At 34.9% G+C, this 18,794-nt stretch overlaps 1 protein-coding gene across 1 annotated transcript in view; it reads right to left on the bottom strand.

The window, feature by feature from the left end:
- Positions 1-18,794, bottom strand: part of ADGRV1 (adhesion G protein-coupled receptor V1) — a 273,263-nt gene that overhangs the window by 223,904 nt on the left and 30,565 nt on the right. The window contains exons 12-21 of the mRNA XM_085305143.1: positions 13,987-14,019; positions 12,030-12,156; positions 11,758-11,943; positions 9,821-10,001; positions 9,166-9,329; positions 8,447-8,570; positions 7,810-8,076; positions 5,165-5,291; positions 3,180-3,397; positions 1,333-2,076 (exon numbers count right to left, since the gene is read on the bottom strand). Of these exons, the coding sequence (XP_085161269.1) occupies positions 1,333-2,076; positions 3,180-3,397; positions 5,165-5,291; positions 7,810-8,076; positions 8,447-8,570; positions 9,166-9,329; positions 9,821-10,001; positions 11,758-11,943; positions 12,030-12,156; positions 13,987-14,019 (2,171 nt within the window). The remainder of the gene's footprint in view (positions 1-1,332; positions 2,077-3,179; positions 3,398-5,164; positions 5,292-7,809; positions 8,077-8,446; positions 8,571-9,165; positions 9,330-9,820; positions 10,002-11,757; positions 11,944-12,029; positions 12,157-13,986; positions 14,020-18,794) is intronic.

The following is an 18,794-nucleotide window of genomic DNA, read 5'->3' as shown; positions in this document are numbered from 1 at the left end:
TTGCCTTTCAGAAACAACTTTGCTTTTCCAATGCCTTGATGTAGATATGATACTGAGTAGCAGTTTTACAGATTATCAACMGCAGCAATTGGTAATAGCCTTAGGGCACAAGGAAGAGCAGTGAGAAAAAACTGGGCCATTAAGCTCATTACTGTGTTGTAATAGGCATCATCCAATACTAAATGGAGAGAGAAGAAATCCTTACTTTACACCTGCACTATCTCCACTAACACAGACAAGTTACAGTGACCCAGAGATTTCCTTTTAGCAACAAAAGTATTATTGCATTTCACAGGTCTTTGTTCTAGAAACCGAGAGGGGGGAAAAAAGTCCTTTCTCAGTTATAGTAATGAAAATCTAATGGAAATTCTTAATTAATTAATACCTAAAGTAATTAAGCATTACTATGTTAAGGAGGGCAAATTTATTTCTCAGATTTCAACCACTGGAAACTTACAAGCAGAAATAAAATACAACACACACTCTATCCCCTCTCTCTCTATATACATATATATAAATATATATACATATATGTGTGTGTGCGCATAACATGACTGTACCCATTCTAATTCTCTTTGATTACAAGAGAGAAGCAATCAACTTGTATTCAAGAACTTGGTAGTCATTAACTGCCTCTTCTTAACCAAGAAAATACGTGAAACAAAGCAAGAGAAAGAAAGGAAAAAGAATAAAGACTATCTCCAAGGGAGAGAGGGAGGGGAAAAAAAAAAAAAGCAAGTGGAAGAGAGGGAAACTGCAAAAGAAAGTAAATATAAGCATATTTCAATACATACTATTTGACTCAATACATACTATTTGACTTTATAAAGAAATCGTTACGGTACTTTCCTGGTCAATGCTATGCTAGTTCAGAAAGAATGACTATAATGGTTATCTCTACCTAAAATCTGTAAGGTTTGGTACAACTGCATATAGCCCTTTAGATAAGCTAAAGTACACATGCTAATATTCCTTGGAACACAAGTAAACATTTAGGTATAATTTTAATATACAATATATATATATATTTAATAAAGCTACATTTTGAAAAGATTCTACTGGTTACAAGATATCGGCTTACTTGTAACACAAGATGGTTTTATTCTCAAATTATTACAGTTCAAGTTCTGTTACATTTTGACTTTTTTGGCACTTCCACAGCTATATTTGCCATATGCTTTTTGAAAATCAATGAAATTTCAACCTGTTCTCTTCAATTAACTAAGCAGATATAATTGTTTCAACACAACGCATTCACCATTCTAAAGGCTAGACCCTTCTACATGTTTCAGAACTTTATAGAGCGACAAATGATGGAGACTTTTGGCTCACCATCAGCAATTGCTTCTCCTTTAAGGCTCTTCATCCCTCCCAGAACTGGGTTTCCATCAATGTAAAATTCAATTATACCGTCATCCAGAGTAATCAGAAGGTGAAGCCAAGTATTTTCATCCAGATATTTCATGATCACTGTTTTAGCTACATATGTCACATTGGATCCTAATGCTGTATAATGAAGCATTACAGAAACATGGGAGTCATTTGTTTGGATTTTCACACCATAATATAAGATCCCATTATCATTATCCTTTTCAACTATATAACCATCAGTACCGAAGTCAGGAATTAACCATGCTGAAAACGTAAAGTTAGTTACTGCATTATTTCCACTGTATGGGTATTCAGGACCAATAATCCCAAATGCATCCTCTTTTCCACTGAAATACAAAGCATCGGTTCCACTGTGATGGCGCCTCAAGTGGGGCTGTGATTGTACTGAACTTGGAAATGATCCAAGCAACAAGAAATCTACCATTGATGGCAGTCCAGCTTGGAAGGTACCAGATAGTATTTCCCAGCCTAACCGGACAACTCCAAAGGTGCCTTGTCGTCTCCAGATGGTGAAGTTCGTAATATAGGAAAGATCATCTTCAGAAAGAACATCTTCTGCTATCTCTCTGTCCTGGCTCTCTGGATCTATAACAAAGACTCCAAAAGGGTCATCGYTGAATGGGATCATCACAGTTACAGTAAGGCTGGTTTCAGATAAGTGACCACCAGGACCAGGAGACCCACCTATATAACGAAAATTAGAGTAAAAGTTAAGAGCTTGTTTTAAACAACACAATGTGAGAAAAGCTACTAAGTACTTCAAATTGCTTAATAAAATATGTTTCTAAGGAGGCTTAAAATCTTCTGAACTCTTAGAAAGTGTCCTAATATTAAAATAACATAATTATATTATGTTTAAAACACTATAATGGCACAATTTTCGTAGAAAACAAAGACATGTTGCACATGAGCTACAAAACATACAGTTCTCTTTCAGCTAAGAGAAGATTATCTCCAATTTTTCTGAATTAGCCAGTAAGATGTTTATCAAATGAAATAAGCTATGGGGCCAAATTCAGTTCCGTATTACTCCAAGATTTATATTAACATGCAATTGCAAAATCTGGCCCATTGCCTCTGAAACACAAGCAAAAATACCTTGCAAATTTAGTAACTAAYTGTGTATTAAAACTGCTCCCAAGTCCTTCTATTAGTTATCTATTTCTGCATGACATGAAGATAATGATGTGAGTGCAGGCCATCATGTTCAAAGAATAAAGATGCTATTATAGGTAGCAAATCTTCTTTTACAAATATATACATTTCAATTACATCAAAGGTCCATTTCAGTTACATGAAAGGCTAACACACATTTTCATKTCCACTCAGGCACAGAAAGTAGTACTCAATGAAATGAGTCCAGGAGATTAGGAGCTCTGCTCAGCAGCAATCTGAAGTTGTATTTTAAATAGTATGAAGTGGTAGTTGTAAGTGTTCTACCTTCTCTAGAAAAGTACAAAACCAAAACTAACCTACATTATAGGTTGCATGCACAACCTTTAATATCTTTATTTTCCCTTCCTCTAAAGGAAGACCTGCATTTTCAAAATCATCAAGAGGCATCCTTTACAGAGGTCAGATCAGTTAAATGTATTTAAGAGTAGTAATTTGGGAACTGAATAACTGTTTTCATATACCTAAATTAAGATTAAAACAAAAATAAAACCTAAGAAAGTATCAAGATACAATGCAAGGAAAAGCTATTTCCAGGGTTGATTTCTTTTATTGATCAAACATAATTCTTTCCTACTAGACATGAAGGGAAAGGGTTATATGGAAAACATTACCTGAAGCATTCACCAACTTCAGAATATAAAATTCATTGAATTCAGGAATTCCATCTGAAATAGCATGCAGTGTTATTGACTTTGATCCTTCACCATCCATGAAGCACACAGTCCCGTAAGTTTCATAGAACTCTTCTCCTGGCATCAGTGCAGAGTTATTTTCAAACAGCTGCCAGGTCAAAGAGACATTGCCAAAGTGTCCTCTATGTCTCACAACTCTGTTCAGTGATTTAGAAAAAAAAAATTCATAGCACATACGCTTCATTATTCAATAGGAAGGGAATGCACTAATCTTCCTTACAGTGAAAATTAATTTATAGTGTTCTAGATAAATAAGAACAATAAATACTACCAGTCTGCTTTGAAGGCCTACTGTTTCATAGTACAATTCTATTCCCATATATAGCACACGTACCTTAAAAAGAAGCAATTTATGCAGGATTGTGTAAAGTACTACTGTTAAGCTGCACATCAGTTTGCCTTGTGCTTCTATTATAGAAGCAATAAATACGAATGTACAGTAGTTCATCAGGTAAACATTAATTTTTAATGTACTCAACTAGTGTTAAACATGGAAGGCAGTCTACATTTAATTGCAAATATATCCTCCTTAATCTATTTCTTCCATCAGTATTAAATTGGGGGTATATTCTACATCTTGCAGAATCTATGGATATTCCAGATTGAGAATGAGGTCAACTAAAACAAGATTTTCCTTTTTGTTTAGCTGTCTGGTAACAGTTTCATGAACTTCCAAAAGGCACTACAAATAAAAACTGAAGGAACTACTTATAATGCCTTTATTAACTAAGGGTATTTTGCATATAAGAAGTTTGCTTCTGTCAGTTTACATGGTGAAATGAAGTGCCATGCAAAGAGATTTAGTTGGATAAAAGAATTAGTGCAGCTAAATTAGTGTAGGTTTTTCTCCTTCGCAATTACCAGGGCAGTCAAACTCAGATGTGTTGCACTGGTGCAGTAACTTGAAATTAGGTGACATGGTACTGTGCCTTTTTTTAATACTACGTAGTACTTAAAGTAGTGACAGTGTGGAAGAGACAGCTTCCTAGCAAACACATTTCATCAACAAGGATTGAGCAAGGTCTACAAATGTTGGAACCTTGGCATCACTTGCTTCCATAATGCACCTGTATATAAATATATTTATTTCAAACGACCATTCTTCACACTGTAAAATCTAAAATATATATCCTGCAAATGAAAAGATAAAGAAAAACACTACAATGAACTTAATATCCTCTTTTCTCAAAGATTTACATTTTTCAGATTTGTAACATAAATACAAAGACCTGTCACATTCAGGGTCGTAAATATCTTCTTCAAGGCTTAACAAAACAAACACTTTCATCCAATCACATTTATTGTCACCTAACTTCGCTTTAGATCCTACATGTCAGTTTCTTGTCAAAAGTCAACGTTTTCATCGAATTACAAACTTGTACCAAGATGTACTGAATGTAACTAAGTGAATTCATTTTTAACCCTTCCTATTCCCATGAATACATGCTAGCAGCAAAAAGGAAAGTATCTTCAGAGATCAGACTAGGGAAGAGTACTTTCAGCCTAGAAGAGTATCACATCTGTACTTTGAGTATAGACTTCAAACTGCAAAGAGCAGATAAAATAAAAACAAATGAACAGGAATCACATAGTAATAAGAAAGTTTTCAAAACACGTGCAAAAAAAAAAAAAACATTTTTGAGTAGTTTATTTCTCCTTTAGTCTATTTACATTTTAACATGAGTTTCTGCATACACTTTAATCTGCCTACTTGATAATATAACATTTGATGTCTTCAGTATCTTTAAAAATCATTTAATTAAAATTTAGTAAAAGGGTTTTTTTATTATTATATATAATGCATTTCTAAGACAACAAACTTGCATAGGATTAGATCAAAGCATTACCTATGAAGTATTACCCCCATGCTACAGTTCCAAAAAGCACAGAGATATTATACTTACAAAAAAACGTTACTTCTGCCTTCTTCCACTGGCTTGTCTATAGGTTCCAAGGAGAAAATTCCATTAGGGTCATCATTTGCTTCAATAATAACTGTAGCCATTCCAGCCTTAAAGATTACAGTGTCTCCTAAAAAGAGGGTGATTATTTATATAAAATCAGAATCAGAAATGGAAGTAACTCTAAAACCAAGAACATTTTCTTCTCACACCAAATACTGTTTATGCAAACAAATAAATGCACAAGTGTAAAATAATAAATGAAAACCAATATATGAGAAACACAGTAACAGACAATTCAGAATAAAAAGGACGTATTAAATATTATATTATTATATAATGAGGGCAATACAGTAAAAATATATGAGATGAATAGAGAAGGTGTGCTGTTGATTCAATGAAAATAGCGCTACTCTTTCATTTAGTAGAAATGGTTGTATGAGAGGAAATATTYTGTGTTTGAGCAACTGGTCAAGTCAAAAGAGTAATTTTCAGAGACCCCAGTCCTCCTTTAGATCTAGAGTAGAAATACTGCATTTACACTAAATACAAACTAAGGACAATGTTTCATACCCGTATCACAGCATGTCTGAAAGGGGGGGRAAAAAAAGATGCCTATGAAGTAGATGGGAAGCACAGATGTGCACAGCTTAACACAGTAGGGATGTTAATCTTAACATCCTTGCTAGTTCCATAGATGTAGATTGTTTCCACACCTGTCCCATTTTTCACTCAGTTTAAGAGTGTTAGACTAGTTCTTGTCCCAAAATAAACATGTTGTTTCATGCTTTAGCTTCGCACACTTACATCTGTATTTTCCCTGAGGCACAGAATCACAGAACAGTTGAGGAGGAGACCTTTAGAGACCATCTAGAACAATAGCCCCAATGTAATTTTCTAAACCTGGAAAAGTGCTGTACCAATCAAGACCAATATATGTAACAGATCACAGAAACAAATAGCTTTTTTCTTTCAGAAACCTGCACAGAAATACTCTGTATTTCTATTCCAGATTTCAGAAAAGCTGCAAAACAATACAACCCTCTCTTTAGAAGCAAGGCAGACTTGATTAACCATTCTTGTAGGACTAGTGTGCCAGAAGGAAAATCATTATATGTTCCCTACAAAATGGTAAGAGATAGCAGCAGTAGACTGAAGAAAGTGAAGTGGAAAGAGATCACAGAAAAGAAAATTTATGGAAAAGAATGGCTTTGTCTAATCTCTTACCTATGTTTTATGTAAAAGAATAAAACGGTGTTCTATAAGAGACTTGGGCACCACACTGAATGTCAGTTAAGCTAAGGAAACAGACTAGCTGCCCTATAATCAGATAATTGCTTAAAATTTTCCTGTCATCTTCTGGCTGCCTACTTCCAATCATCTAAGGCAGGGTTCAGTTTGAGATCAACAAAGTACTGTGAGCAATTCATATACCAGCCACTGGGTGTCTACTTGTGACCTGAATCACATTATAGCCTCCATGGACTGCAAAGATCACCATATACTGTAATGAGAGCTAAGACATTTAGCATGCTTGTAGATACCTAAACGAAGAAACCTCATGTTATGCTTCCTAATCTTGAACTGAATCCCTAGTAGTTATTTTACCTAGTAAGTCTGTCACAAAACCTAACAAAAGGTATAGTCTGATGGTTATTTGAGATTTGGCCTTTGTTTTATTAAGTTCAAGCTCTTCAAGTTAACCACTGTTCAGATAACCTGATTCAGATCAGTTTTGCTTTGCACTGCAAAGACTTGCAGTGCATTCACAGCTTGTTATTACCACTCAGGTACAGAATCATGAATTATAACTGGAGAGTGGTAAATCATTAAAACTTGCTAATAAAATTGCAAACGACTATCCCACTAAATCTTTAGTTTTTGAGGTGGGGGTGCTTATTAGCAAATAAGCACAGGGAAACTTATATATTTCTTATACTTCATATTTTCTTATCAATGTTACCCAMCAGTCAAGGATTATTCCATGACACCTATTTCACAAATAGGAGGAAGTACACTGAACAGCTTTTGTATATTTTTTATCAGGTGAGAACACTAAAAAAAAATATATAAAAGCAATGTTATTTCTAAGGTTCACTGRGTAACTTCTAATGTATGTTTCTGTTTAGATAGAGCCTTATAAAACTGTAAGTGACAGGTTATAGGAAAAGAATATGTATTTCACCACTATAAAAAGAAGTAGACCATTTTTACATGTCCTTTCTGCAAAACAGGGCAGCTCTGATTTTGTTTTTATAAAAATCAGGTAGTTGCCCAGTATACCTTGGAGAACCAAAAAATCCAGAACTCCTTTCCTAAGACTGTTGCAATACTGAAATTCTCTAGCCTTATGTTTTTGTAATCAAGTCAAAACTCTAATTTGAGCATTTATATTTGAAAAGAGACTCTCACTCTAGTTATTTGTACAGAAAAGGTCTGAGCAATATCTTCTGATTTTTGTTTCCAGGTAAACAATTCAAGATGAAAATCTAAAGACACCGTGTAGAGTGATTGTATCGAAATGTTGATGCAAATCTTATTCATATAATATWTGTCAAAAATATATTACTTTGTGATAAGGCTAAACAGATAAGAAATTGCAGCAAAACAAAGTGATGGTTGCACTCGCATGAAATCATTACTTTTACCTGTAGAATTCAAAAGGACAATATAAAATGTTTCGTCTGTTTCAGGGGTATCATCATCATTAATATATACAGATAAGTTCTGCTCTCTTTCTCCAACATCAAACAAAAGGATACCGCTCCTTCCACTGGGAACAAAATCTCCCTCTTCAGCCRTTGCATCTCCATTAACAGTAATATACTGGACTGCAAGAGCAGTATCAGCAGATCCATTCCTTAGGACTGTAAAGTTTGCAACACTTCCTTCTTGAACCCTCACTGTCAGAGGTTCTGAAAACACACAAGCAACAAATCTACCTAAGTTCAAGCCCGAGTTCCTTACATTTGACCTAGTAATTAATCTTCATGAAGGATTCCTCAATGAAACAGAAGGCGTATTTAGTAAAGGTTATTGAAATACTTGCAGGTGCAAGAGAATATTCTTGTAGCCACCTAACCAATCTCAACATCAACATAGGGAATCATAAAATGAACTAAGCGGAGGTTCTGAAGGAAACAAACACAAATTTAACACAACAAAAACATGGAAGTTTTGCACTAGCTCCATTAGGATAAAGATTTCTCAATGACTTGGCCTGTGATTAAAATATGCTTTGGGTAGCAAATACATTTTACCTGTAAAAAACAGTAAAAATCTAACCTGCAAAATAAATGGGGTCATCATTCCTTGCAATTTGTAAAATTGCACTAGTTATATTGCCCAGCCTGGCTCCACCAGTAGCATTGAATAAGTTGATGATGAATACTTCCATCTCTTCAGGTAGCTAAAAGAAAAAGCAATACAAAGTAAATTTCTTTCATTTAACAAGTCAGAGATTTCAGGGTAATGGTTTTTATTCATTGATCTTTTAGTGTGTCAAGGGGAATGACAAATGATAGTTCATATAACTACAAATAAGTCATGATAAATCTAAAATCCTTGTAAAAATTCCCTTCATCTTCACTGTGGTAAAGATGGCACAAAAGTTATCTTGCAGTTTCCTGCTTCTGATACATGGAATGTATTTTCACATTTATTCATTATTAACTATTCTCAGTCTTTATTACACCACTTAATAGATAACAACATATAAGATTGAAGGTAAGATTTCAGCTATCAAGACATGAGTTGTGTTCAAATGAACTATAATATAGTTAAATACTCAGCTTTTTTTTTTTTTTTTTTTTTTTTTGCTTAGAGGTACACATAGCTTCTGAAATCATTTTTATCATTTAAGTAATTTCAATTATACCCACCTATTTTTATTTTTCCTACAGCTCCTTCAGAAATAGACATTCATTCCTTCTCCTTAAATTTTAATGTTTTGAGACTTATTTTTTGTCCCATATCTCACATCAAAATGCCATAAAAATATTTACCTCATCTGGCAGTGAGTAAACAGTGATATTTTTTGAAAACTCCAGGTTATCAAAGAAAATAGTCCCTTGTTCTGGATAGATGTCATTAGTACATGTTGGATCAACAGCCCAAGACACACTAACATTGCCATAGTTTCCTTGGTTTCTTACAATTCCGTAAGCTGCTACAAAATGCAAACATACACAGTCAACATGTATCTTCAGAACAACAGCAAATAAAAAGAGAAAAGTCAGCAAAGCTGAATCAAAGAAAACGAAAGAAAATAATCGGAAAATTTATTACTGGCAAAATCAATAATATGTAAGAGCACTATATGAAAGGATACCTGTTATTAAATCCGTTCAAATTTGCCCATGACTGGATATCATTTTAAAAAAGAAAAAAAGTAGTCAGAAGGTTTACGTCTACTCTTAAAACCTCATTTGCAAAATTCTGTGCACTTTCAAATTTAATTCCTACAGAAGCTGAGGACAATCAAATTTTGCACAAAACAATACTTTGCTTATTTAAGCCTTAACTGTACAATTATATAAATGTTTTTCGAGTAGGACATACATCTAATTATTTAGAACCTAGAAATACCTAACTAAAAAGTTAAATACATTTTATGTTAGGAATGGATATAGCAGTAACTTTAACAAAAAAAAGAATTACCAGCATAGATGACTTCTCCTTTACTTTCCTTTATTGTTACTGTTAGTCCATCAGGCAGAAACTGAATTATACCATGTGGATCATCATTCTTCAGAATGGTTATATTGACCCTTGTGGCATTCCCCAGCTTGCCTGGCATTTCACTGTAGCCACTGAGTACCACACAATAGGTCTCATCCAGCTAGAAGAAGGAAACTTGGTCAGAATAGGAACACATGCTCAACATTCACATCATATAGAAAATGGATTGTACTCCATAGCACAAACTAGGCAGAACAAGAAATAAATTTGAAGAGGAGATCATGTACTTTCCAGGATAACTTYTATAGGCACAAATGCATTTGCACTTTCCCATAAGATAAAAGGCATTATTCAAACTTTTATCTGATAGCACAACCATTTGCTCCAAAAATATAGCATTACTATAAGCAAAGACTTTTGATGTGTACTTAGAATCATATGCAGTAATACAAATATAATTGTAATACTCCTCAAAAGAYGTGTTCTGTTCCCTCAGATTTGTTAACGTTGTTCACTTGCTTTGTGACAGAGAAAACAAAGACTTTAAAACCAATGACAGTGTAGTGATTTAGAAACAATGTATCAGTTTGCTTTATTAATCTTTGGGACTTTGTACTTCATATATTTCCAGGATCTATGCATTTATAAGGCCACCAGTGGGCTGAACTTGGGAGCACAGAGTAGAATTAGCAGAAGTGGTTCTTCACACAAAATATCATTGAACAATGGCATTTTATACTACAGAATGTTATGTTATGCTACAGATTGTTACAGAATGCTAAAAGTTATTTTGGTTTAAAACTTAATTGTATCAATTCTCAGAAGAAAAATCCACTGAGGATTAATAAACACAAACACATCACCTCCTGTTCAGGACATTTTACAGACTGCAGATGACAAGAGCCTGAGAAGGCATTCTGAAGAAAAAACATTATATATTTGTCCTGTTCACATACTTTTTTTCTAACTAGCTGCCTTTGGTCACTTTCAGAGAGAATACTGGATAAACGGACCTTTTCCTCTTCTAATCCTGATGTTTTTAACTGAGAATCTCAGCCAGCATGATGTAGCTACTCTCATAATACTCATATAAAGCAGGCAAATACTTTCACCTCAACATAAAGATGAAGAACTAAAGGCTAAATCTAATAAAAAACTTGGTGCTTCAGTGACAACTTTTACTTGTTAACTTATGTACCTGGCTTCTGTAATGGAATTCAGACTCTTTTTACATCTCTTCCCTGCTGAGTGTATAGAGGAAATAAGCTTGAAGTTCTACAACAGCCTATGTCAATTTAAATTAGGGTTACTGTGATCTTTTCATTTTCTGGTCAAAGGATCCTCCAACTTATCCCTCAGTTCAGGACTGATGATCATCTGGTCCTATGATGAGGTCATTAACTTGCCTAAAACATTTTTGGTACTTTCTGACAGATCAGTTCTGTCTGCTTATGCAAAAACGGCACGCGAATGTTTATGCAGAGATGAGGAAGAGCGCAGTATCTTATCACCTATGCCCTTGCCAGCTTCCAGATGGATTCCAGAACAGCCAATACACAGAAAAGGAAACTGGCTGCAGAGAAGCAGGAAGCAAACATTACAGACAGAAATGTGCCCAAAATGCTGCATCTCTCTGGAATTAAAAAAACAAAAACCCATAGAACTATTCAGGCAAACCTGACAAGACTTCATTTTTACTGATGACAGGTATAATGCTTTCATTTAGTACATGACTATTTTATAGATGTTTTAGCAATTCTTCCCCTATTTCCTTCTCATATGTGATGAAAAAGAAGCTTGGAAGCATTACAGAAAAACTGCTAATATTTACCATTTATATCCATTCTACATTTTTAGAACTACCAAAGTAATATGCCTGTGAATACAATTTAAAGAGAGAAAGTATTAAATTTTACCTCTGGAATCCCATCCATTCTTGTCAGTAAAGTAATTATGATCTCTCTTTCACCAGGCTTGAACTCCAGAATTCCCGTGCTTCCATAAAACTCATTATTGTCTCTTGGTTCTACAGTGTAGCGTAGAAACTGTCTGATAAGACTTCCTCTAGAGCGAACAATCTGCAGTTCAACAGATTCTCCTTCCTGTTAAAAAGAAAACCAGCATTTTTCAAGCACTCTGCTAAACTTTGTCATCCATAATGATTAAGATAAATTACTCAARTATGTACCTTGATACTATAGGGACCTCTGGAAGAAGAAGAAAATTCAAACACTCCTCCTGGATCATCATTTTCCAAAATAATAATTTCACAACTAGTAAACCCAGATTTCAGTATTTGATTTTCTACACTGACCCTGAAAAAAGAAGGTAAGAGTTAGTGACAATTTTGTTTTGCAATTAAATCCACAACCATGCAAAAGATATCAAAATAGTGATGAATTTGGTTAATAAATTACAAAAACCAATGATTATCTGCAAAGAATAAAATAAATTAAACAAGACACAGCATCAGAATATTTTATCCATCAGTAAGAATTTTGTTTCAGAAGTACTTTTGTTTTCTAGTTAGTTATTAGAATTGCTGGCTCTGTTCTTTTAATTATACATGCACATAACACCCAGGAAAAGAAACATAATTGTGCAAGCAAAAAGCTAAMGTTAAATCTAGTATTAATTTGTACTTGGATCAAAATTTAAGGTATATTCCAAAAATCACACAAATAACCTGATATTCCATTAGTAATCACACATTTCCAATCTTACTCTACTCTCTGAARTTTACCATTGATATAAACAGGCTCATTCCTTGACTTTATGGATTTTACCCTCACCTATGCCTTAACCTTCAATCTGCATTATATGAAGAACACCTGTAGGATTTTACTCTAGCTCTAACATGCATTAGAGCTATTCTGGGTAACTGTATCAGATCCATTCCCTATTTTCTTACTTCCTGATAAACCTTTTATCTCAACAGCACAGATATTAAATACATGCGACCAAACTGTTCCTCCTGGTGGAACATTTCTCTCCCTTAGCAACTGTTAAGCTCATCTTGACCTTTCTCAGTGACAAAACCAGACCACTTCTGATAACAAGGGGAAACCTTGTACATTTCTTACGCTTATTTCCTCAAATGCAAAATTTTTCAATGACACTGTTTTAAGATTCTTGTAACATTAAAAACRCCAGACAGCGTATCATAGAATCAGTAAGGTTGGAAGGGACCTCTGGAGATCATCTAGTCCAACCCTCAAATGAGTGGCCCATACGGGGACTGAACCCACAACCTTGGCATTATGAGCACCATGCTCTAACCAACTGAGCAAAACCTAACCCCTAGTAAATGCTAGTACTGTAAATACACTGAGAATCCACTTTCAGATTGACAATCTGGATGTTGTTTATTACATGTTGTTTTGTGCAACTTGATTCTCTTGCATCTCCCATATGCATCTCCTTTTATTTTCAAAGACATTTTGGCCTTATGTCTTGAACATACTCTTCTGCTTCCACATTATGACCACCTAGATTTCACTAAACRCTATTTTATGGTGAAAGAAATGTATTATAACTAATATGTGAAATTAAGTCCAAAATTGTGTCCAGGAACTTTCAACAGATAACTTAAAAAAAAAAAAGTCATTATTCATCTGTCCTACAGTGAAGTTACAAAACAAGGTACAAGATGAAAAGCAGCAAATAGCTATTCAATATGGTAACTTGTCCATGTTTGTAACATATTAAAAAAACAGTGTAAACAATAACACGATAACATAAAATACATGTAAGTTATTCAAAAAGTAAATAATTTCTCTCATTTTTGACCACAGAAAACTTATTTTGTGCAACTCTAGTCAATTTAGTCATTTAGCCGAAGCAAAGTGTCTGTGGCGATTTAAAACAAATAACCTACTGTCACATCAARCACTCAAGTATCAACTACTGAGCCATGCATTCATAATTTTTATCATTCACAGATCCAAAATAAAGAAATGCCTTCAAGCCAGAATCCCACGCCATCAAATGAAAAACCAAAGGGGAAGCATGCATTGCCTGAGGAGTATAAAAAGGCACGATTCTTAAGAGAAAAAGAAGTGATAAAGAGAGATTCTGTCCAAACCAACAACTTCTTTAAAAAAGTGTTGATTCAGTGAAGACAAAACACAATCCACTGCACTTACCCAAAGTACACGACAAATCTTTCTGTTTCTACCCTGTCAATATAGAAAGAAAAAARGGGAATGGGGAAAGGAATGGAAGTGCGTTTTGACAGAATTTCAGTAATACTAATCTTAGAAAAGAATAATAATAAAGCAAAACTCCTTTTTGCTTTTCAAAAAACTAATAATGTTCGTTTTATGGGAACCCTCCTCGCTTGGCATTTTCCTGTTGATAAATATCAGCAAGAGCTCGGTACATGACCCCGTGATCAATTCAGCAAATAAATTCCTATTTAACCACATCGTAACAATTTAGCTCCTTCAATTACAAAAAAACCCCAAAACAAACAAACAAAAAAACCCCTACATGCACCTATGATACATTGCTTCATAAGTCTGACAAATTAGTGACATAAACTGACGGGCTTAGCGGGAGTAGTAACAGGTGCATATTAAAAACTATTCTGGCAGGAAATCGCATCAAAACTTATTTAGGATAGTTAATTTATTTCAGTTAATTAGATTACTGATGTAAACAAAAGAAAAGAATATTTTTCGTAATCTTTTAATCGGTTCAGTTTTAATCAAGCACTTAAAACAATCATATCTAGTCAGATGAACAGACAGCATTATTCTGCAATGGCAATAGTGCATTTTGGCTTTGTTAATCTGAAATTTAATATAAAATTCGTGTCTTTTATCAAAATACCATAAACAAATAATCACAACATTTAAAAATTAAAATTCAGACTCAAATAATGTCAAAGAGAATACAGATTCTGACTCACTGTAGACAGGTATTCACTCAAAATTTTGAGAAAATAAAGTAAATACATTTATAGACAGAGTCTTTTAAATAGCAGATCTGAATAGGTGGAAATTCGTCATTGCTTTCTACCGAGGTTAGATTTTAGACACTATATATACACCGAATTCTTCCTTCCTTCAGAAATATACACAAAAGTATTCCAAAACCAGCCATGTCTTAAATACAATAAAAAGGCAAAAGAGAAAATTCCAGAGTTGTAGCACTAAGAGTTCATAATWTAATTTAGAATACAATACAAATAAACCATAATGATAAGTTTCTGAGATATATGTCCAAGCTTACTTACTTAAGACACAATAATACATCAGAAACAGAAAGGTCACACCAGAAATAATACCCCTTTCAGCTTCATAGAGTTACACTGAGTAAGTCCAAATACAAACAAAACAAACAAACAAAAAAACAACAACAAAAAAAAAAATTCTGCTAAGATGAGCTGAGGAGTACTGCTGGATTCTAACAGTATGTTGTAATACATACGGTAACAGGATAAAAATCCAGAGGGCAACACAAGCTATCATGAGGTCTGTACTCCAGATGCTCTTTGAAAGGACTGAGAATACACTACCACTTTTTAAAAAAAAGTCACCATGACAGTAGCATGGGAAGCTAGGGAACTTTCAGTTTAGTAAGCAAGATAACTAGAAAGATTCAGCCCATCATCTGCTAAAAAAAAAAAAAAAAATTGTTCAGGAGGTTTCTCCATCTAAGTCCCATTTCTATCACTGCTCTGACATATTAGAAGTTTCAAAAAAATCATATATTAGCCTATGCAGAAATGGAATAGAAGCACCTGGGTTTAGATTTCCAACTCTGAGTAGCTGTTAAGTGAACAGCTAATGGCATGCACAATAGGACTCTAAATACCTACAGTCTGAGCTGCTCACATATAAATTCTCGTAACACAGGGTACGCATTCTTGGTAAATGTGAAATAAAAAAATCAGTAGGAAGCATGTTTAAGAAAAGAGAGAGAAATCAAGTCAGGAAGGTACATTCGAAACATTCACTATCAAGTATTCTCATAGATTTGCTTTTTTTCTAGAGAAAAAAGAACTAGGTTTTATGCACTGTTTTGAATAATTACATAGTAACAATTTTATACCACTCACACTACAGTCCCGCAAATTTCCGTTCACTTAATAAAATAATACTTCTTTTGGTTCAGTGTAGCATTCACATACTTAAATTTAAGCCTATCCATATTGGTAAGACATAACTCAAACATCCAATTAAAGCTTTCAGCATGCTGTTTAGACTCTAATCAAGAACCATAAATACCAGTCTACAGCCCTTAGGCCCCTAAATGCACTAATATGCCTTAATTGCCCTGACCGGACTCACGTGGGGCCCTTGCCCACCCCGCCGCCCACAGTCTCAGGGGCTCCTACCTTGCAGGTGTGCCTACCCRAGGCTCTGCCACAGCCATGCCTGCRTCTGGCCACGGACCCTGCTGATCTAGACCCTGACCTGTGGGCTGACTGACACTCAGCCTGACACTCGCAGCCTGACACTCGCAGGGCCATCTCCAACCCTGGCTACCCTCGCTGGCCCGATCCTGACTCATGTTTCCAGCCTGACCTTGGAGTCATCACCATGTGCCTGATGCCCAGGACTGGGGCTGCCCTCACCCACTCCCTCGCTGGAGGCAGCGGGACGGAGCCTGGCCAGCGAGGCCCAGCCCTGCTGCACCCTCACTCCTGCCCACTGGCCTGCAGGCAGCTGCCGCTCCATACTGTGCTCTGACAACGTTCAAGAATAGTGCACAAACAAAGTATTATCAGCAATGTGCATGCACCATCCTTTTATCATGGAATTAAATACTTCCAAATTCCACCTAATACATAGGATCAATTCAGTCCTATTTCAGTCCTTACAGTAGGTGAAACCAGGCCTTTAGGTACTCTTATATCACAACCAAAAAGGCGATCAGAACGCCCACGGTGGTTATCCATGCATATCAAGTTCCATACTGTCATGACTATAAACCATAGTAGCTTTTATGATGTAAACTCAGTGTTTAACTAYGTTTTCTGTCAAAGATCAGGTATAGAAAAAGCAATTTCCATATGACAAATTTAATGCAAAAAATCACTGATTACTGGGGAAACTGTATCTTAAAAAGCTTTGAAAGACATTTTTTGGAAGACGCATAAAATACTGAATTGCAACTGTGAATCTGTATTATTATTCCTATTAAAACCGTATTTCTTTTAAAACCTTTCTTTTTATCACAGTATCTCAGAAAAGGTGAATTCAAATTGCCTGTGGAATGTTGCTCAATTTGCTTCTTAGGTTTGTACTCAATGTTCACTTTATCTTCAATTTTTTCAGGATTATTTACTGATTTAATTAGCTGCAGGACCTAGATCTAAAGAACAATATTAAAATAGGATTTGCCACATTATAAATTCCACAGTGCTGCTTACCAGAGCACCTCCATTCCAGGTTTAATCCACAATATATTTAACTTTGGAAGCTATTTTAACTTCTGTTATTCATAGCAGGAGATATATGATGTCATATTTTGAAAACTAATAAAAACTAGCAGTAGGTGTCCAGTAACACTTATTTCAACATTCTACTCCTATTTTCAAGCAAATTTTTTCCTTTCAAAACAAAGACTGATCAAATCCTTGAAGAGAAACTTAACCTTTTACACTGAAAGAGRTAACAGATGTAACATCACATATATTACTTAAAAGCAAATTTGCTTCAGTAAGAAAGATAAGTTTTGAAGCACATACTAACCATAGGACAAACAAATCACCAAGATGGAGAAAAAACAGGTACATTAGATGATAAATTAGTGTTTATTTGCATCCCAGCGCAGAGGGCAACCCACCACACAAAACTCACTTGAGCCCTGAATTCAGGCATATAGACAGTAAGAAGGGCTTTGAACACACCTTCTATCATTAGCAAAGTTTTTGCAAAGAAGTAATCTCTTGTACATMAAAATGTTAAAAACTGCCAGACATTTCACAATGAAATAGTCAAATTGTATCTTGTATATTTGTAATTTTGAAAAATCGCTTCATAACTCAGAGACTCATCATTTTCTAAATATATTCATGGATAGATTTTCAGGCTGTGGAAATTTGTATCACACCACAGAAGTCACTGGACCTTTGAAAAACCTCATACAGCTTCAGTTTTGCTATATTACATATTGTAGATTAGGATTTAGCTCATAATGTGTGTGGAGGTGGGTGGGTGGATGCATATGCATCTGTTCTGGTATGAGTAATAACTCAAAAATATAAGTGCATAAGGAGTGTTTAAACAATCATTTGTTTACTATCACTTTCACAAATTATTATGTCTTTATCAGTATATTGCTTATTTAAGAGTTTCCCAAGACCCATGGTCTCATTCTCACCACATATGAGTGTAAATACAGGCCTACTCCAACCCCTCAAGCCCTGGAGGTTCTACCCTTCCAATCATGCTAATCACCAAATAAATAGCCGTGTAGCTGCGCTTTAACTGAAGAGACGACAACTGCCATTAAAAGGATGCATTGTGCAGGAGGAAAGAACAACAATCAGATTTTTTTTAAACTGATTTCTGTTTGTGCTTACCAGGTAAAACGAACAGCCCTAGTATGTACATATGCTTTCACAAAGCATACATACAATTTCCATGGCCTGTTCCACCTACATTCAGCAAGAAGACCAAGGCCTTTTCTTTGTCATACAGATTTCACTACAGACATCTGGTTTTATTTATGTTTGTCTCAATTCAGGCCTATTCAGATATGGGCAGGCATTCAACCTGAAGCTGCTCCTAAAAAAAAAAAAAATATGAAGAAGCTTCAGCAGGTACAAGATTGTCTTGCTTTTTTATTATCCATTTGTCTTCTTTGGAAGCATATTCCTCACGCTATACATTGGCCTCCATTATGTGGACATAATTAGGAATTATTTTTAATTTCTATCGCCTATGAAGGGAGGCCATAGAGCAAGTGAGGAAAATACTATTTACAATGCCTTGAAAAT

The sequence above is a fragment of the Rhea americana genome, unplaced genomic scaffold, assembly GCF_003343005.1.
Source record: "Rhea americana isolate MKP2758 unplaced genomic scaffold, rheAme1 scaffold_216, whole genome shotgun sequence".
Taxonomy (NCBI): domain Eukaryota; kingdom Metazoa; phylum Chordata; class Aves; order Rheiformes; family Rheidae; genus Rhea; species Rhea americana.
This window is presented reverse-complemented; position numbering and strand designations above follow the sequence as displayed.